Here is a 22,538-nt window from a genome sequence, read left to right as displayed (position 1 = left end):
AGCATTGATGCTAAGACAGGAGTTGTGGGTTTTTTTAAAAAATAACTTATGACAAGTATAAAATTAACATTTTTTTCTTCCAAATTTTCTCCCTTCTTCCATTTCCCACACACACACACACACTCATTGCAAAGGCAAGAATTACAATGCCCATTGCATTATAAACTCATGCCCATTCTTTAACAAGAGGTGGCTAGAATTTTTAATTATGAATCCTTTAGAATTGTTTTGTAACATTGGTTTGATCAGGGTAGCTAAGTCATTCATAATTAATCATTACTATGGTAATGCTTTTACCATGTATTAAGTTCCCTAGTTCTGCTCACTTTACTTTGTTTCAGCTCATATAAGTTGTCCAATGTTTTTCAGAAGCTAACCCCCCTTCATCGTTTTTTACAGCATAATAATCTATCACATTAATATAGCTAATTTATTCAACCATTCCCCAGTTGGTGGCCATCTCTTCAGGTTTTTCATATCCTTTCATATTTACATTGATAAGCCCTCCTGCTCTATACACCTTGCCACATTTATATACCATATTAATTTGAGTAAATTGTAATATATATTGAAGATATCATTTAAATAGATAAGTTGGACATATAGTGCCAAAAAATGTCCTTTTATTTCTTCATAGTGAGAAAATCTTGGATGTTTATAGGCTGATAGGCTTTAAAAAATCATTTTAGAAACCATGTGCTTTTTAGAAGCACTTGATATTGTCCCATTTAAAAGTATTTTACGGACTTCCTATGGACATGTGGGGGACTTTGAAACTACATTTTCCGTGATCCAATGGGTTTCTGGTTTCTGATGTGATAACGTCAGACAATGGGAACCAACGTATAGCGCAGCTTAAATTCGGAGGTCGGGCTTGAGACGACCTCTTAGGCTACGTAGACAAGATGGGGACTGGCAGCAATTCGAATTTCTACAGGCGTGTGGTCTAATTTATTCTATCAGCATGGCTTCAATTAAAATATTAATTTCCCTCATAATATCAGCCTTCATCATTTTTAAAAATAACAGTATGATGTGCTCAGAATATCTGGAACCATATTTTATATACTACTTAGATTACTTAATATTCATACACATTTTCATTCCAATAAATTTGAAGTCAAAGAATTTGGGTTCAAAACCTAGTTCTTCTGCTCACTCTTTGTGATCTTAGGCATGTCATTTAACATCTCTGAGCTTTAGTTTCCTCATGTCAAAGGAGAGTTGAACTACATAATCTGAGGTTCCATCCAGATTTGAATCTGCGAACACTTGATTTACCTATTTATTTATTCTTTTATTCATATAATTTTGGTCTGAACCTTTGATTCGCTCTTAATGCTTTCTCAGTTTTTGATTGATTTTCCCCATAATACTTTAATTGGAAATATGCTTAATGTTTTTAAATTTTTCAAATTAATTCCATTTTCAATATTCATCATTCTACTAATACTCCAAGCTACTTGGGAAATGAGTCTTAATTAAAGAGTAAGTTATATTTCTTTCATACATTATTAATGAGCAAGGCAATTTTTTTCTAATAAGATTTTTTCATTTTATTTAATAGAATCTACTATATTTAATAGAAGAATTATGATAGTTAAAATGTTCATCCCACTCTTTCCAAAATCAGAGAATTTATGAGAAACAATTCAAAACATATAGCAGAGAGAGAGAGAGAGAGAGAGAGAGAGAGAGAGAGCACACGAGCGCGTGCGCTAGACCACTTATTTAAAGAAACATAGTGATAGTGATATACGTTCTCCCCATTTACCCTAACATCAGGATCATTCTGAATAATTGGAGCTTTCATATACTTGATTCTTCTCCACTTTAAAAAAAAAAGTAACATTCATGACTTTGTAAATGCTATTTTGAATATAATTTTTGTTTACTGAAAATTTGAATAGCAATTATTATATTTTAATATAGTGATCTCTCCAGCAAGTGTTTTGGTATGTGACATTGTTTAAGGTCTCTTTCACCTCCACATCCTATGATCCTGAATGGTCCTGGTCTTTTTTTTTTCCTAATCGGTAATTCTTTTATTTTTTCCTTATCTCTCAATTGTTAACTCAGTGTGTGTAGTTTTTGCAATATTTTGCACATACTCTAGTCTTCCTCACTAATTTAGAGCAGAACTGGGTGTTAGCAGGAAAAAGCCCATAACAAAACCAGTAAATGTTATATTGAATACATTTTGACCTGTATTTATTAGAGGTATTTTCTTAACTGCTTTAGAGATAAGTTATTTGTTTCTGCATTCATAGATATTAACTTGGAATAGATGAAATTAATAATCATGTAATTGTCTAATACATTAGGGAAGAACTAGTCATCAAAGGAAAATAAGATAAAGAGAACCACTTAAACAATATATACAGTTATTATAACAATGTATATACATAATAATTATTGTAGTGTAAGTAGAATCATCAACAGCAAAACATGTAAAACAGATTGTTGTGAAATTTTAATGACCAAACCTGGTTCTGAAGAAGAGAGAGAGAGCCAAAATTGGGCTTTCCTCTAGTAGTTTGGGTAGGTCAGGGATTGTGGGTATGGAAACCCTACATATAATGTTTTCAATGTATTGTTTAATTTTGCTGAACTGTTTATTTTTTCCACTTTTTTAGACCTTATTTTAGCAGACTACTCTCTGGTAGACAAAGGGAGGGTGGAATAGAATGGTGGGGATACATTGAGAAATGTAGGTAATATAAAAACCAATATGTAAGGAAAAATTATTTTTAAAAAATCTTTTAATAAGGGTAGTCTCCTTATCTTCCTAAGTTTTCCATACTTTTGGAATCGTTATATCAAATTAGTGATAAGAAGAGGTTATTCATAAAGAGAGATATAAGGTAGATAAGTGTGTACACTATGTCTGTAAGATAGAATCAGCATCAAAAAGCTGTTAAAGATAAGAGAAATTTAGGTGAGACATAAGAATTTTGGCATAATTGTTTTCCAGCAGAATCTGGACTTTCCTTGAATTATTTCGTCTCCCCCACCCCTTTTAATATAGATCCTTGTTCTACTCTTCATTTCTTTTATAAATAGCTTATTGTATTGCTTCATAATACCATAGCAATTCTCTATTAAATGGGGCAGCTAGGTGGTACATTGCTGGGCCTGGAGTCAGTATATCTTACCTTTCTGGGTTCAAATCCAACCTCAAGTACTTACTAGCTGTGTGATCTTGGGCAGATCACTTATATTATTATCATATTGCCTTATAATTCCATTTCTTAATTTCTAGTTTTAACTGAAATAAAGCATCAAGATAATATACTGTATAGTTAATTTTGCTAACTTTCAACTGAGTGAGTCACTTCATAGAATATTGATGATAGATTGTTTCTTCTTTCCTTTCCCTACTAGTGGCAGATTAGCAGTGGACCAGCATCAACTGTTCCTTCAACTGCCAGTAGCACCACATCTACTCCTTCTAGCCCTACCATTACTAGTGCAGCAGGATATGATGCCAAGTCTTTTGGACCACCTATGATTGATCTGAGTTCTCCAGTTGGGAGTTCCTATAATCTTCCTTCTCTTCCAGATGTAAGTATATCAAAGTACTACAATTTTTTATTTAATGTTTGGATTTAAATACATGGCTATTTTGCACAAATAAAAGGACAGTGGAATGTAGGTTGTTTTTTTTTAATACCCAAAAAATATATAGTTCAAAGCTCAAAACATAAAGACAATTTAACTATTTCATACTGGGAATTTAAAAATGCCAGAAGATATTATTTTCTTTATTTTGAATTTACTAAGTCTACATACGCACACAAAAGCTTTTGTTTGTTATAGGGATAGAACACTTAAGTTTAATGTCCATTATTTATTCCAGATTCCATTAGCAAGTGTGCTTGGCTTTCTTAAGTTGCCAGGAGCATGTATTTTATAAGCATAGATGCAAACAGAATTTCTTCTTAACTTCCTACAATGTTAAAATGTTCAGTTCTACAGAGTGACCCTGTCCCCAAGGAATCTGCACCCATTCCACTATGCTCATATTTGCTGAGCCACACAGAAGATGTTGTCATAGATATATAATGATCCATTGCTGTGCTCCTGGTTTACCCAGGATAGACTTTATTGTTCTTTTTGCACTCCCAGATCATACTAACCGCAGTTTAATTTTATTAAAAATCACTTTCCTCACTGTTCAGAGAAAAGCTGTTTCAACAACAAGAAAGTAAGTCAAACAGGATGTGATTCATCAATCATTATTTCCCTGATATTCTTAGGAAAAATATTCATTATAGGATGAAAAAATTATATTAAGATACTTTTTCATACAAATGGCCTAACCATCAGTTTTTGGTCTTCATAAAACAATAATAATTATAAATTATCTAAAAGTCCCATAACAAATGTTGGTTTTACACATCTTAAATTAAAGCAGGAATCTGCAGAAGTTTAATTGTTTCTAAGTACAATGTAAACTCAAGTTGATATTTTATTAATCTATTACTTAATGAATTTACATTTGGTCCCACTGATCTTGTCTACAATAAATTTCTTGGGTAGGAGATTCTACTAAACCCTCAAATCAGTGCCTCTTTCAAATGTCAACATGACTGTCAGTATGAGGTCAGTAGAGCCACAAGCTCTAGTGTTTATTCCTAAACTAGATATATTTTTAGTGAAAGGACAAGTGTGACCAGATTTAGAAAGGCCCCTTTCTAGCACAGCTTCAGTGGGATTCATTTTTAGCCATTACACCTATAGATTAGCATATGCTAAAATGTAAACATTTAGTTATCCATGTAGGTAAAGGGTATCTACACTGAAATTACAGGTAAAGTATTTACTGGTGAGTCAGAACCCTCCAAAAGAGCATTTTTCATTTTTTGAAATATTTTGTTTTTGTTTGATGGAAGAATAATTAAAACATTAGTGGAATAACAATCAAATTAGTCAAAATACAAATTTTTAAGAATGTTTACTATTTTTATCTTGGCCACCACAGTTGATGAAAATCACTTAATGTATTATACTGTACCTCTTCTGTATATACATACATGCATGTATTTACACACACAAACTTCTATGTATGTGCATATTTTTACTTGGCTTTCCAAGTGTATTCAAAGTGTATACAATTTTTGAGATAAATTGTTTTTCATTTCTTATGGAAATAGTGTAATCCTAGAACTTTCATATGATAATCCATTCTGTTTATTTGATTTTATATATACACATACACATATATGTATAGGATTGATGTGGGATATCTTGTGAAAGAGGGCATGTACATATTTTCAGTAAGTTTAAAGTGGTTCCTAACTTGCAAGTGGAGAATGCATTCATAACTGCCCTTTTTTGTTTGTTTCACAAGATTGACTGTTCAAGTACTATCATGCTGGAAAATCTTGTGAGGAAAGATGCTAGTATAGAACACAACCAACCAAGACCTCCTTCAAACAGAACAGTCCAATCACCAAATTCATCTGTACCATCTCCAGGCCTCCCAGGTATAGAGATTATTTTGTTTTATGCGTATAGTATTTAACCCTTACCTGTAAATAGAGATTTCCATTTATTTATTTGTTTGTTTGTTTAATGTGTAGGGGTTCTCACTGGTGCCAGTTATTGTGATGTTAGAAATTAGGAGCAAAACCAATTAAGTTAGGCAACAAAATGTTCAGCTTCTTATTATTTAATATCATATCATTGTTACTTCAACTTTATACAGTTAAAATGGATTTCTGTCATTTTAATTATCTTAACCTTCATTATTATTCTGCTGTACACAGGTCCTTAATCCCAACCAGCTTCTGCACCCCCTGACTCTGATATAGCGTTTTAGTAATGTTTCCTAATTGCCAAAATTCTACTTGCTATTCCTTGACCATAAACCTATGTTGCTTTCTTGCCCCTTTTCTTTACTATGAAAATACTCTTCCACAGAGGAAAATCAAGTGGTTTCCTTATATTTACATAAATTTTCCTAGGGTCCTTAGAATCTATAAAATCTTATTGGCTGCACATTGATTAAGCATCAGGGTTTAATGAATACTTTATCTTCTTCAACTACATTTGTGCATTTTAATGAAAGTCCATGTACTCACTTCCTACTTTAATTTCCCAGGAAAAAACCTAAGCACCCTATGAAAAACACTTCTGTATCGAAATAAAATAGTGGGGATAATCATGTTAAAATAGTTTACCAGTCATTAGAAAGCTGTGTTTGGATAGTAGTATAGGCATAGTTTGTTTTCTTATTTGTCTTCCATTTTTCATAACATATCCTTCAAACTGTATAATTTGCTTTCCCATTTCCGCTGTCACTCACCATTCTGATCCTTACTCTATATTAAAGTGGCCTCCCTGACATAGACTTTATTTAAGATAATCTTCCTTAAATAGTTTTTTATTGTCTCTTCCCTGCACTAGTATCTTTAATATAGTGGGGCTCCTGCATCTTCAGGGGATAGGTTCTAAGACTTACCACAGATGACTGAAACTATCAATATAAGCAAATCCTTCTAACCTCATATATAATTGATTTTCTTGTATTTGCATAAGTGTAATAAACACAGAAAATATAGCACTCTACTCTCTTGCAGTATATGGGTATATACGGAGGACTAATATAATGGCTTGCTTAGCCCTTTTCAGGCTGCTAATTCACTTTTTTTTTTAAAACCCTTCCATCTTGGAGGCAATACACAGTATTGCCTCCAAGGCAGAAGAGTGGTAAGGGTAGGCAATGGGGGTTAAGTGACTTGCCCAGGGTCACACAGTTAGGAAGTGTCTGAGGCCAGATTTGAATCTAGGACCTCCTGTCTCTAGGCGTGGCTCTCAATCCACTGAGCTACCCAGCTGCCCCCTCATTCACTTTTCATGTCCATCTGGCACTTATTTCTCACCCATGGCTCCAAGAAGCTGCAGCACCCACAGCAGTCACATCCTGATAAAACTATCTTGGCAGATGGGCTTAGGTTGAGGGAAACCAACATGTTTTGATCCCCATCAATCAATTAGGGGGCAATGTCTTCTCCAAGCTTGTGAAAATGTCTCCTGGTGAAATGGGCAATTGTGAATACTGATCGTGAAGGAAACTGAAGCAGACACTGCAAAACATAGAGTTTGGTCAGACACCGAAGTTACCAATGCCATCTACTTTATCCCAGGCCAGTCATCCTGATTTTGTCTTGCCACTGGACTTGGATGACTCTGAAAAAGAGAGTGAGACCCACAAATTTGTGCAACTGCCTCACTAAATAAAATCCACTTCATGCACAATTTAAGACGTGACATGATGTCATCGGTCCTCTTTGAAATAATTGGCAAACAAATATTAGGGCTCTTCCCCTCCTCTCCTCTTTCCTGATGGACCATGTCACATCTAATACTCTCTTGATGGGTGGTTTTAAACTTATGAACTATTTTTTCCATTTTTTTCCTGTGCTTAGCAATGGGTAACTGAATCTAGTTTACTAGTTTAGTTTTTGTTTTTGTCTACCTCACCAAATCTAAACTTTCTGCCTAGCTTTTTTTTTTTAAACCCTTAACCTTCTGTGTATTGTCTCCTAGGTGGAAGAGTGGTAAGAGTAGGCAATGGGGGTCAAGTGACTTGCCCAGGGTCACACGGCTGGGAAGTGTCTTGAGGCCGGATTTGAACCTAGGACCTCCCGTCTCTAGGCCTGACTCTCAATCCACTGAGCTACCTAGCTGCCCCCTTTCTGCCTAGCTTTTAAGAACTCAAGTTGCCTTTCTAAAACATATTACCAATATTCTTTATACTGTCATATTGAAAGTCTGGGAGCTAAGAGTCTCACTGTTGATTGACAGGTGAAGACCGTTGGACCTCAGAATGTTCCCAGAGGCCATGAGGACAGGGGAGAAAGCAGTTGGCCGGGGGGTATAAATACCCGGGCAGCCCCTGACAGGGGGGTCCTTTCCCTTTCCTTTGGACCTGGGATCTGTAGACCCTAGTCTATTGGGATCTGAGATTTGCTTGGCTCAACCTTGCAAGAACTCCTGTCTGAACCTCAACTGACATTTGCCAACCTGTATCCAGACCGTGAATCCTCCTATTCTTCTGTCCCCTAGATATTTAGGTATTCAAACCATCCTTAGGTATCTAGTTATCCCAGGGCCTGGGAGGGATCTGGGAAGTGGGCAGGAGAAGAAGAGGGTAGAAAGGGTGGTTCCTAAAGGCTGTGAAAGGCATAACATCTGGCAAGAAGAAACTGAGAGACATCATACAACAGCTTGCTTGCTCTGGTTTGGCTGTGGCCAGGCTGAGCCAGAGGAGCTAGAACAAGCCATAGTCACTCACTTGCCTACAGTCCTGAGGGATTAATATTATCAAAGATTAGTTTAGGGTTTCCTATTTTCTCTTCCCATTTCCTAAACATTCCTTCCTTGCCAAATATATATAAACTCTTCAAGTACCTTCCTGGAGTGGTTGCTTCATCACTTCTCTGGGAAGGGAGCAAACACAGTCAGATAAACGTGTCCAAGGCTAATAGAGCCCAATATCCACCATTAATCAACCCCAGGTGGGACCTGAAAGGGATACCCATCCACTGACCTGAAGGATTCTGCCTGGGCACTGTTATAAAGGAGGGAGGTGTTACAACATCTAGCTAGGTGGCAAGACTCAGGTGATCTTGCATTAGTCACATATCTGAACTACCAATACTGTCACTCAATTAAGAGAGGTAGTATCCAGTTTCCCTCTCCTATATTTATAATAGTTTTTGGCAAAGCCAGATTATAGAACCTATCAAAAAGAGAATAGAAGAGCAAAGAGAAATGGGATTGATTAGGATGTCGTTTATACTGGGGACCATAGCAATGTTTTTATATTCTTTTACTCAGGGAGTAATCAAATTATGGTTCTACATTATATCAGAATATTTCATAAAAATATTAACCATCTATGACACCTATAAATATCTAACTATAACCATGGCAGAATTTATATCATACTTGCCAGCACTGATAGTGGCTCAGATAACTGTGATTCAAGGGTTAATGGCAGTGAGGAAATTGATTAGTGTGATGTTTGGAAAAGGCAAAAATGTTAAGGATGACATCATAGCCATGATGAAAGAACAAATGAGGTTGATGATTGAAACAACAGAATAAGATTGGGTCAAGATCTGGATAAACACACCATAATGCAATTAGAGATCATTGAAGGCATGTACAAACCAAAAGACAAGCAAACTCCCAAAGTAAAGATGACAGACACTAGTACACAGACAGAAACCAAAACAGGGAAAGATACACAAACTGAGGCTGGAGCAATGGCACCTGCTACCGTGACCTTGCTACCAATAATTGACCAAACGCAATTTCGGGCTGATGGGGAGGTGGTGAACATGAAAGTATACAAGGCGTTCACGGCTCAGGATTTGGAAGTGTTGAAAAGGAGATTCCCCAAATTCTTTCTGTCCCCTTACAAGGCCACAAAGGAGCTAAAATGTACATTTAGCCTGTTTAATCCATCCTATGCTGATGTGGAGCTTATACTTGATGAATTTTTCACTCCAAGTGAGAAAATAAGATTCATTGATGAAACTAGGAACAATGCAAATTTAGTAGATTGGCCAAGAGATCATTCTGCAATAGATTTGAGTTTTCCTGCTAATATGAGGGAATTGATAAAATGCAGGACAGATCAATTGGAGGCATTCATGGCAAAAGGCCAAATGGGTGGAATAAATTTGAATGGATGAGGCAGACTGAGGATGAGCACCCAAGTTTGTTCCTTAGACAGGTTGATTGAGAACTCTGAAAATCTCTTAGGTTTCAATAGGGACAAGGCAGATGAAGCATTACCCCACATAAAGAGGCAATTCATAAATGGAAATAGTGTGCCTATTTTGGTGTATTTTAGGCATAGTTGTCCCCAGTGGGAGGAGTTGTCACTGGAAGAAATAAGAAAACATGCCACATACATATATGAGTCTAAACAGAAAGAAGAGCAGATTAGACATGAGCTAGACTCAGAGAAAGACAGGACAATTCAGGAGTTGAAAAGGGAATTGAAGGAAGCATGAAGAGACTGAGACAGAGAAGAATTTTAAAATCATGCTTTACAAATCACCAAGAATAGAGAATTTAGACCAAAAAATACTTTTTATAATCAGAAGTCCAATAATTCAGTTCCTAAATGTTTCTTGTGCAATAAGCCAGGTCATCTGAGAAGACAATGTAGATTCAAGAAACAAATTGATTTTAATAAGGATAGGACTTATTATTACAAGAAAACTTATGTCAACAGCAATTGGGCCAGCAAATCCCAAAAGTCACAAGCTTGTTGCCAACATGATTGTAAAAAGTCAGATAAGCCATCTCCAGGTGAAATGGAAAAAATTTTGAATTAGGAGCAAGACCGAGAAGTACACAATGAAGGTTAACCTGTAATACACACCAACCAAGAGAAAATACAAATAGAGCAAAAAGCTCAAAGGAAAGAATGAGGCTCAAATACTAATGATAGACATTGATGAGGGAAATCAATACACCACATTAGAGAAAAGACAAAAGTCCACTGCTGAGATAGAGATGGAAAATGAATTGAGAGAATTGCATAGAGATATTTATGGGGACAAATCTTCTCTTGTGGAAAGCACTGAATTTTCACAGACTTCAAAGGAAGAAGCGAAAGAAATTGACATAGGGCTAGTTACAAGTGACTTATACTTTGAACTAGACAGTCAGAGTAACATTGTTGCAAATAGCCAATCGCTAGCTATATTGGACAATGTGAGTAGCTCAGGGGAAAGACTTGGTAACATTGCCAAGCCCCAAAAGAAGTGCTTTGCCAGGGAGTAAGAAGTAACTTCACTTAGTTTAACACACGATACCAAAGTGGAAGACAAGAGAGAAACACTGTTTTAGACTCAAACCTCTAGCTCAGAGAGCATCATAACAACAGAAAAAGGGATACGTTTCTGCCTAAACCCCTAGGCTAAGAGTTTCAAGTCTAGAAACAATGTAGCGAGCACCCTGATTTCAAAGCGGCCAGCAAGAGGAAAATTAGAAAAAATGGAGGACACTTTGAAATTGAGGCTTACAGAGGCAGGCTTACCCTACCCGTGAACACCTACAACTTAAAAAATACCACACACACAGGGCTGAGACCTCAAGTCCTGTGACTTGCAAGGGAAGGAAAATACATCTAATCCTTTCCCTGGAACCATGAATGGAGACTTACAATGCCCTGGAGTGGAGGGAAAAGCTGACAAAATTCAAACTGTTGTCCAAGAGAAGCCATTTTGTATGCTAGGCACTGAAGACAAACAGCCAGGGGGAGGGGCAGAATCAGATAGCAAAGAGGAACTGCACGTGGAGGCAGACATTTTATAGGAAGTGAATTCATCATTAGACTACAGTATATCTCCTAAGAGAGAGGCATTAGGTTCTGAAACCATTACTGCCCTGCTACTGAGAGAAGAGAAACAGATACTACCTTTACATAATAACAATAAAGAACCATTGATCATAATTCAAATCAATGCTGAATATATAAATATATAAATGGGATAATTGATACAGGAGAAGATATAAGTTGTTTAAAGAATCTCCCTAGAGATTGTGAGATGCTTGGATCAGTCACAGTAAAAGGAGCATCAGGCATACCCCAAACTGCACCAAAATTTCAGCCAAAAATGGTGAAGTTGGGACCTATAGAATTCAATCATCAATTCTTGTTATTACCATCATGTCCAAACAATCTCATAGGTAGAGATATCTTATGTAAATTTGCAAGCCAAATAGGGAAATATATTTGCATCTTCCTAAAAGGTCATTGAAACATCATCCCAACCTGTGCTTAGATAGGACAGAAGAAGATCACACAATCTTAGTACTGGATCAAGACAATATCTATAAGATTCCAGATATACTACCCATAGGGGTCTGGGCTGGTAGTTCATCAGATGTGGGTAGGATCCTATCTACTAAGCCAGTTAAGATAAAGGTGAAAGGAGGAATGTTACCACCTAGGATTCCTCAATTTAAATTAAGCAAAGAGGCAGTGGCAGGAATAAGACTGATAATTCAAAGCCTATTAGATCAAGGCATACTGGGGATATCTGTCAAAGAGATAGCATTCATCTCATAGAAGAACTGTATAGGAGAGAACACAAAATATCCAGAAATAAAGTCCAGTGGGTTAAAGATAAAATTGAGTTTTTATTTTTCATATTGCAAGGTGGAATAGGAGCATATCCAAAAAGAGAATCGAAGATATACAAAGGCTCAGCTTACCTAAGAACAAAAAGCAATTAAGAGCAATAATTGGCATGACCAGCTTCTGTAGACAGTGGATTCCTGGGTTTTCTCTAATATCAAAACCTTTAACAGAGTTTACCAGGAAAGACATCAAAGAACCACTGAAGCTGACAAAGGAACACAAGCATGCCATTGAGAAGCTAAAGAGAGCAATTCCATCTTCTCCTGCATTAGGCATTCCAGACCACAACAAAACTTTTCACCTGTTTATCCATGAGGATAAAGGAATTGCCTGTGCAGTGCTCACACAATACTTAGGAAGCAACTTGTAACCCATCGCCTACTACAGTTCAACGCTAGATCCAGTTATCCAAGGAATGGTTTCCTGTTTAAAGATTATTGCTACTGCGGCTTTGATGGTTAGGAAAAGTTCTAAGCTAGTCCTGGGAGGGGAGCTAAGATTGTATTTCCAGCACCAACTTGAAACCATACTGATGAATGCAAATCTGCAAGCTTTTACATCACAATGTCTCTCCCAGTACCAAGCAATTTTATTAACAAATGAGAACTTAACCTTCCATAAATGTAAAACCATTAATCCAGCAACTCTTATCCCTGAATTACCACTAGAAGGGGATAGCCTTCACAGTTGTAGTGATACACTTGAAATAGTGCAAAAGGCTAGAGAAGGTCTTTCCGATATTCCTATGGAAGGAGCCGACCTTACGCCTTTCTGTGATGGCTCGAGTTACCAACATAATGGGCAAAGAGTTTCAGGAGCCGCAATCACTACCCAAAATGAAACCCTATGGTATGCAGCACTTGGGCCAAATATCTCGGCTCAAGGAGCAGAAATCTTTGCATTAACACAAGCTCTCCAAATTGCTAAGAACCAGGCTGTGAACATTTTTACAGACTCTAAATGTGCATTTTCGGTTGTTCATGCATCTGGAGAAATTTGGAAGAAAAGAGGGTTCATAACTTCAAATGGGAAAGCAATAGCCTATGGGAAACTGATAAGCGAATTGTTAGAGGCCATACAGTTACCATCAGAGTTATCTGTCATTCAGTGCCGAGCACATCAAAAGTTAATGGGACCAGTACAGATAGGCAATTACAGAACAGACATCAGTGCAAAGTTTGCAGCTAGATTTGGACCAAGGGCTATATTTCACTTAGCCTTAGTAGATAAAGATGAATTACTACAAGTTTACTCACAAAAGGAAGTGGAATATTGGCAGAAAAACCTTGGAGCCAATCTAGTGAATGAAGTATGGATGTCCATCTCTGGAAAACCATTTTTGCCGAAATTACTGCACCATACTGCTTGCACGGCAATTCACAGAAAAGGCCATTATGGAGTTTTAGGAATCGTGGATAAAATTCGCAAAAGCTGGATCGCTATAGGCGTGACAACAGAAGCCAAACGTGTGTGTGACAGTTGTATAGTGTGCCAACAGTATAACAAGGCTATAATTAAAAGCCTATGGGGGTTGAACTAGCGTTCATACCCTTTGAATGCTTGCAAATAGATTATGTCACAATGCCAAGATGTCAAAAATATAGGTACATATTCGTGATAGTGGACAAGCCGACAAAATGGCCAGAGGCATTCCCAGCCAAGAAAAATATTGCAGCTTTCGTAGCAAAGATGCTACTGAGGGAGACAATTCCAAGATTCTCTATTCCAATGGTCATCTCATCTGACTCTGGTAGTCACTTTGTAAACTCTTATCTAAAGCAAATCTACCAGGTGCTAGGAATTAAGAGACATCTATGTTCTATCTATTGACCTCGGTCATCAGGAGCTTTGGAACGAACTAATCAATCTTTGAAATCAATGATTGGGAAGCTGTGTACAGAAAGTCATCTTAAGTGGCCAGATGTCTTACCTATGGCGCTTTTCTACTTGAGAAGTCAGCCTAATAGTCAAATACACTTGTCACCGTTTGAACTATTGTATGGTCAGCAACCGTGGGTAGGAAAAGCTCCATGAGACACTAATTACCTATCACATCTAGGAATTGAGTGCAAAATCTATGTCACCTTATTTAAAGAGAGATTAGACGAATTGCAAAAGTTATCCTTAATACAGCAAAGAGTTCCACTTGACTTTAGTCTACATGATTATCAACCTGGAGATAAAGTCTATATCAGAAATTTCACAAGAAGATCAGTGTTAGAACCAAAATGGGATAGGCCACATGAAATAATCTTAGTTACACTTACCTCTGTAAAAATCAAGGGAAAAGAGGCGTGGTATCACTATACGCACTTAAAGACCTCAGGGAAGCCAAGACCTCATCCAGACATTCAGCCTCAAATGCAAGAAACAGAATCTCATCAAAATATTCAACCTCAAACACAAGAAACAGAATCTGACATAGAGATAGAACATCAAAGCAAAAGATCACACTTAAAAACAAAGTCTCAAACAGGAAAACACCAAGAAACAGATCACTATCAAGAACAAGATACTCAAATCATTGATTTAGATTACACAAATGCCTCATTCACTCATAAAGATCAACAGTTAAACCTATCAGAAATCAGCAGTGATGATGAACAAGAAAACTGAATGTTAGACTAAGTATTTCATATATTACATCAAAGACAAGTGCAAACACAAAATCTCATAAAAAGGAATTGTGTGGCAACACAAAATTTAACATGACATAACACAGTCACACATTGGTTCCTTAAGGATGTGCTCATTCATTTTTGCTTATTCCTTCAACTATAATGCCCTCTTGTCCTTTACCATTCTGAATCCTATGTATATTTTAAATCCCATTCTGTTGTTTTAATAACAATAGTAATTCTCTGTATCACACAAATTAGCACTTAGTTAAAACCTGCCTGGTATTTTTTGCTGCCATTATGTTATAAGTTGGTCTTTGTTCTTCAATTTATGTTATATTACTTCTTAGTACTGAGGTATGGCAAAAGGAGGGAAAAGTAGGGGAAGGAAGGTAGCAGGGAGTCTCTCAGCATCCCCCCTCCCCCCAAGATTAAATCAGGCTAGACTCCAGGGAAACTTAGGTAGGTTTATTTAGGGTTAGGAAGGGAAAGTTTAGGAAAGACCAGGGAAAGTTAGATCTCCTAAATCTCCAGCAGCTAGGCAGGGATTAAAGCCCTCCACCTAAGTTAAAGGGAAAAGGCACCAAAATCCGTGCTTCTCTCCTCTTTTATTCTCCCTCTTGACACCTCCCACAAAGGAAGTGGGATATGTCAGAGGAAGTTGCAGTAGAGAGTCCTGGGAAATGGAGTTTCCCAGGGCTTAGGTCTACTACAAACAAAATACATAGTACATACATAATTTTTTATTTATATACATTTTTAAAAAATAAATACTTAAATAAACACTAATGTATTGTTGGTGGAGTTGTGAACTGATCCAACCATTCTGGGGGGTGATTTGGAACTATATCCAAAGGCCTATAAAACTATGCGAGCCTTTATTATCTTGTAATAACACTACTAGGTCTATATCCCAAAGAAATAATAAAAAAGGGGAAAGGACCTTCTTGCACCAAAATACTTATAGCAGCTTTTTTTGTAGTGATAAAGTATTGGAAATTGAGGGGATGTCCATTAAATAGGGAATGGCTGAACAACTTGTGGTACATGTTGATGATGGAATATTATTGTGCTATAAAAAAATAGACAAGATTTTTTCAGAAAAAGCTGGAAACACCTGTGGGAACTGATGCAGAGAGAAATTAGGAGAACGTTGTACACAATAACAGCAATACTGTATAATGATTATCTGTGAAAATTTGGCTGCTCTCAGCAATGCAGTGATCTGGGACAATCCTAAAAGACTTATGAAGGGTAATGCTATCCACCTCCAGAGAAAGAATTGTTGGAGTCATCTTTTACATCAGTGTACTTGCAGTTTTTTTTGAGGTTTTTTGATATGTATAAGTGTGCTCTTAAAACAGTGACCAATATAAGTGTGTGTGTTTTGCATGATAATAAATGAAAAAATAAAAGTACACAAATAATCTTTGGTTGATTTCTAGGACCTGTAACAATGACAAGTGTACATCCACCAATCCGCTCACCTAGTGCCTCCAGTGTTGGAAGCAGAGGAAGGTAAGCTGACTGTTATAGTATATAAAGATCTACTAAGATACATCTTGCCAGTACAGGATATTGCAAACATTTTGCTTCACTTATATAAAATGTAGTGAGTTAAATAAAAATTAAATATTAATTTACTTTTTTAAAGCACTTAAATATAATAAAAGTAAGATTTATAATTACTAAAATAGTGGGCCTTACCACTCCTGGGCCAAGGACGGTCCCTAGCCTGGATGAAAAAGGAGGAGGGTTGGGCGTGGGGCTAGCAACCCCACCCTGTAAAAACTACATCTGCTAATGAAACTGCCCCCTAAAGTAGGGGCAGCTGGGCTAGCTCAGTGGATTGAGAGCCAGGCCTAGAGACGAAAGGTCCTAGGTTCAAAGCCGGGCTCAGACACTTCCCAGCTGGGTGACCCTGAGCGACTGTGTGACCCATTGCCTACTGGTTGTGGCCCTATGCTCCTAGAATGGAGTCCCAGGATAAAAAAAAAAATAGTGGGGGTCACATACCATGAATTTGTGTGTAGAAATGAAGTAAAAATAATGTAAATTGGGGGCAGCTGGGTAGCTCAGTGGATTGAGACAGTCAGGCCTAGAGATGGGAGGTCCTAGGTTCAAATCTGGCCTCTGACACTTCCCAGCTGTGTGACCCTGGGCAAGTCACTTGATCCCCATTGCCCACCCTTACCACTCTTCCACCCATGAGCCAATACACAGAAGTTAAGGGTTAAAAATAATAATAATGTAAATTGAATAGATACAAAGGTAGTATTTTCAAGCTGAAATAACACAGCATATTAGCAAATAGAACTTTTGTAATGACTAAAAATAATTAAGGGGATTGCTGGAATGGAAAGGAAAGCTATCTGAATAAATGGTAATGACTTTTCATAAACACTGCTCAAAAGAAGAAAATAACTCTTAAAAAAATTTCATATGTTGATGATATGTTTGTATTTTAATTTTATCTTGGTCAGGTTTTTGTCTTTTAATATAATCTATAAGCCATTGATAGACTCAACCTTTTAGTTCAACCAAAAACATGGGTTTTATTCCCAAAATTCATTTGTACATTGTTTAAAACTTAAAATACATTTTTCTCATTGACCACATGATAAAATGGTAGTTAGATTTCTAGGATAGCTTTCCAAAACTACTTAATCTTGAATCTTAAGTTATTATGCTTCATAATGCCATCTGCAGTCATGGGAACAGTAACCATTAAATACAAATGATAAATCTAGAAAGCCACTGTATGTTGTTACATAACTAAGGATATCCTACTTGTAATGTTGCAAATAACTTTACACCATAATTACTTTTTCTCTCTTCCTTTGTATTCATATAGCTCTGGCTCTTCCAGCAAACCAACAGGAGCTGATTCTACACACAAAGTCCCAGTAGTTATGTTGGAACCAATAAGAATCAAGCAGGAAAATAGTGGACCACATGAGAATTATGATTTTCCTATTGTTGTGGTAAAGCAAGAAACAGATGAAGAACCGAGATCTCAAAATGTAATCATATAAATCATAGATACTGTTCTTAGAGGGAAGGGTGTGACTTGTATAGCCATGAGACAGAATATTTGTATTTAAACAAAGAAATCTCTTACTAGCGCCATAGGAAATAACGTGACTTTAAAAAGTATCGTCGTAATGTCTGTAAATGTGATCAATAGGATTTTGTAACCTTGTAACAAGTTTTGATCTATAATTTTGCCAGATTTATTGCAAAGTGACAATATTTGATGCACTTTTATTCAAAATAATCTAGTGTGAATAATATTCAATTATCATGTTCTTTCAAAGTATTAGAGAAGATTCAGCCAAGTAGAATAACAACATAGGGGGGATTTTTTAAAAACAATGCTTTTTAAAGCTCTTCGCCCACCCCCTTTTTCCCATGCAGACCAACTTTCCAAGAAGTATACTTACCTCATTGCTCTTGGATAGTAACCATAACACCACATCTGAGGAAACTGTTTTAAGAACAGATGCTCCAGATAGTACAGGAGATCGACCAGGACTTCAAGCAAGTCCTTCAAATGGAAAGTCTGGATGGGGAGGCACCTCACAGAAGTCACCTCTTCATGGTGGAGAAAGTAGAAAAGAAGATGACCCCAATGAAGATTGGTGTGCAGTGTGTCAGAATGGAGGGGAACTCCTTTGCTGTGAGAAATGCCCTAAAGTATTCCATCTTACTTGTCATGTGCCTACGTTGATGAATTTCCCAAGGTAAATTGTGTCCTGCTTCCCTTTCTCAGTCCCTACCATTAACTCAATATGGGCCATAGAAATTGAATGTTGGGAATAGATCTTTTAAATATTTGTTAGTAGCATGTCATCTGTCACTAGCAAACCAATTATTCTTAAGCTGTAAGAGAATGAATTTGGATTGTGTAAAGGAAGCTTAAAAAGGGATTAGTCATCATTTTTCTATTTTAATTTGTATTCATTTTTCTATTTTAATTTCTTCCTTTAGATACCCTTTCATTGACTTAATTCTTCTATTTTGTTCACTGTGTTATCTGAGAATGGTAAAAAAAGACTTAGTTTTCACCAAATCTACAGTTTGTTTACTCTTAGACTGGGTATGATACCTATATGTACCTGTGCATTTTTAATTTTAGCTTTCTAAAATGTTTTATTTTAACTGCATTGTCCCATTCTTATTTGTCTAAGTGATAGAACTTTGTAACAAGTTAGAATTTATGGAAGAATTTAGGAAAATTAAAGATTGATTACAAAGTGGAGAAATAATAATGTTAAACTTTGTATAGATCTTTTTTTAAGCAGTAAAGCATGCAAGTATAGGTGTTGATTGATTTATCATTTTGGAAAACTGTTGTTTATGTCTTCTAAAAAATGGATTCGTTTAATAGGGCATTTGAGAAAGCCAATTCAGGAAATCTTAATTATATACCTTAGATTGGGGTCTTTAGAACTTCAGAGTCATCTTAGCATTCATTTATAATTATGGACTTAGAAGAATCTTGCATGGTGCCTCTATTTCACTACATTTCCTCTTCTTAAGCCTCATGCTCTATACAAAGCATTCTTTTTACTCTTCAGTTATGTTCAAGAGCTTTTTCTTAAACGTTCATGAGTCCTATACTACCATCTACTTTTAGGGAAGAAACTTTTGCTTTCCTAAGTACTTCCATGACATTGCACTTTGCTGGTATTGGTTCCACCTAATGAATGAAGGGATTAGACTAATTCATGTTCCTCTGTATTCTTTAATCTATGATCATATGACTCAAAACTCAGTCCTTTTTCTCTTCATACCTTTGAATGAACTGAGCCTATTCTGAAGCATCAGTTACATTGATAACCATCAAGTTTGAATTTCTAGTTTCCAACAGAAGAATTCTACCTACATGGTAAGTTCAGTTTTGGATAAAATATGACTTAATCCATCTCCCCCTTCTCACTTTTCTATCTTCATTAATAAACCTTTCTGCCATTTATCCTGTGATTTATGGAAGGAAAAAAAAAGACTAAATCAGTTGTGATATTATACACGTAACTGGAAGACAACTTAAAAATTAGTTGGTTAACTTTATTCCCTACATTTAGTTAATCATTAATCTTTTACATTTCTTTTAAAATACCTGTCAGTTAATCAACAAACATTCGCTAAGTGTCTGTTGTGAGCCAGGCACGGTGGTATATAAAAGACAGATATGAAATAATCCTTGCTCTCAGGGAGCCCTTACATTCTATCAGGGAAGATAGTATTTCCATAAATAAGTATATTCAAAATAAATATATGTACCCCAAATAAATACAAGATAAACTTAGTGGAGAATGAGTCTGAAAAAGCTTCATACAAAAGATGATTTTGAACATAATTTTTAAATTTTCAAAGGGTAGTGGTAAGAAAGGGAGTAAATTTCATGTAAAGGTATGGAGAGAGATATTGTGTTATATATGAGGAATAATAAGATCACCTGTCTATAGAGAATAGGAAAGGGATCCTAGAAATTCAGATTGAGGCTTGGTTGTCAAGGGTTTTAAAGTCTAAACAGAGGAACTAAAATTTTAATTTAGATTCTTTACCAATAAGGAACCATTTTAGTTGGTGATTACTTTTACTTGGTCAAACCTGCATTCCATAAAAATGCACTTTTTTAACTGGGTACAGGATGAATTGGCAAAGGGAAAATTTTGGAAGAGATGCCATTGTGCAATATACAAGAGGTTATACGAGTCTAAATTTTAGTGATAGCCATTTGAGTAGAGTGAATGGGACACGGATAAGAGAGACATTGGCAGTTAAATAGAATATGGGGGTCGGGCTGGGTGCTAGCTAGGTGACTCCTTGGTTTGAGGGCCAGGCCTAGAGATAGGAGGTCCTGGGTTCAAATCCGGCCTCAGATACTTCTAGCTGTGTGACCCTGGGCAAGTCATTTAACCACCATCACTTAGTCCTTATATCAATATCTGGGATAGGAAAACTATCTACCCTGGTTCAGGCCCTGATCCCCATTACCACCACCACCACTCCCACCACCCCTGCAGTGGCCTTCTGATTGATTGATTGTTTTCATCCTCTTTATCATCAGCAAAACGAACTGTTCAAAGCCTTCTGGTGACTTCCCAATGTCAACTAAGTCTTTAATTATATCAATAATAATCCTAAATTTAACCATGAAGTCTTTTTATAGGCTAGTTCTTGTAAGGGGCAAAGGGGTTTTTGGTTGGATATTAAAAGGTTTGGTCACCAGGGAATTAAATAATCGTCAATCCCCAATTAAAGAATAACCTCAAGTCAAAATGACTTTCATGGAAGTTTATTTACAAATGAGAAGAGGAAAAGAAAATGAGAAAATCAGAGAGAGAATAGGACTGGATAAGTAATCTAACACACTAAGTAATTTGCTCCAGCCTCCTGGTTTAACCCAGGCAGATATAATTAGTCCTCATTTGGGGGAAGGCTCAGCCTTGAGCCAGGGCTAGAGGGCTGGATGGCCCTGGAGCCGAATAAAGCAAAAGTTTTAGTCACAGAGTCTCTTTCAAAAGAGCGGTTTCTTTTTATAGAAGTCCAAGAAGATTTAGTCTTTACACTCACCACATGTAGTTCTAAAGGAAAGATTTAAGAACAGTCTCACCAAGGTCTCAGGGTCCCAGGTCCAGCACTCTTCCGGGTCCAAGTCACAAACAAGAAGTGCTACAGGAAGTTGTCACTTTCTTTTAAAGGGGCTTCTTTTGCATCACTTCTTGTGCTTTCCTCTTAGTTTACATGTCCTATCACAACAGACACTTTTCTTAGGACTGCCTAGGGGGCAATCAGTAAATTCTGATTCGGCACTCATTACTCATGGGTCACAGACCTCCCAACTTGTGAATTAAGTGGAGTTGTTTATATTTTTGGTGATTAGATTTAAGAATGGGTAAGGTAGATTTCATCTCATTATCATATTCTACTTCACCTCTTTTGTCTTTTTCACAAAATTATTCAGTTATATATCTATTACAGCTCTCCTATTTATCCCCTTTACTCTACTGACACTTTCTCTCATTTAGATTCTTACAGTTGACTTCTTATTAATCTCCTTTATTTCAGACAATACTTCTCCAATCTGTCTTCTATATATAGTTTGATATGCTTAAAGCATGTCTCTGACCATGTCACTACCCCATTTAAAAATCTTAACTAACTTCTTATTTTATCTGGGATGAATACAAATTCTTTGGACTGGCATTTAAAGTCTTCCACAATCTATTGTCCTATCTGCAAGCCATAAAGGACTTCAAAACTGTGCATTTGTGTAGGCTGATATCTGTCCTAGACTGGGACTCATTCCTTCACCTCTCTCACAATCAGTGGCTTCCTTCAACTCACCTTAACCCTTACTTAAGGCTTTTTCTGATTTATTCTTTTCCTATCCCTTCTGTTCTTCTACCCAACTCTACACAGTAGTGGTCTCTCCCTCCTCAAATTAGCTTATTTGTAAGCATGTTGTATTACTCCAGCAAAGCATAAGCTTCAGAGGCAGAAATGTTTCAATTTTTATCTTGTATCTCCAGTACCTAGCAATATTTCATACAGAAATCAGTACTTACCTGATTTTGGGAGAATATGAATCTTATGCTTTGATCTGGTTCACTCCTTCACTGTTCTTCAGTTACCATCCATATTTCTGACTTTAAGCTCATACTTTTCCCTTCCCTATAATAGCCTCATGACTTCTTTATCACATTGTACATGGTATGGATTTGGTGAAGATAGCC

At 36.6% G+C, this 22,538-nt stretch overlaps 1 protein-coding gene across 2 annotated transcripts in view; it reads left to right on the top strand.

Annotated features, from left to right (window-relative positions):
• Positions 1-22,538, top strand: part of TRIM24 (tripartite motif containing 24) — a 136,676-nt gene that overhangs the window by 106,336 nt on the left and 7,802 nt on the right. For both annotated transcript variants that reach the window (XM_044679674.1, XM_044679673.1), the window contains exons 11-15: positions 3,385-3,564; positions 5,354-5,489; positions 16,239-16,311; positions 17,648-17,816; positions 18,211-18,536. In XM_044679674.1, coding sequence (XP_044535609.1) covers positions 3,385-3,564; positions 5,354-5,489; positions 16,239-16,311; positions 17,648-17,816; positions 18,211-18,536 — 884 coding nt within the window. The remainder of the gene's footprint in view (positions 1-3,384; positions 3,565-5,353; positions 5,490-16,238; positions 16,312-17,647; positions 17,817-18,210; positions 18,537-22,538) is intronic.

Source organism: Gracilinanus agilis, chromosome 5 (assembly GCF_016433145.1).
Source record: "Gracilinanus agilis isolate LMUSP501 chromosome 5, AgileGrace, whole genome shotgun sequence".
NCBI classification, from domain to species: domain Eukaryota; kingdom Metazoa; phylum Chordata; class Mammalia; order Didelphimorphia; family Didelphidae; genus Gracilinanus; species Gracilinanus agilis.
This window is presented reverse-complemented; position numbering and strand designations above follow the sequence as displayed.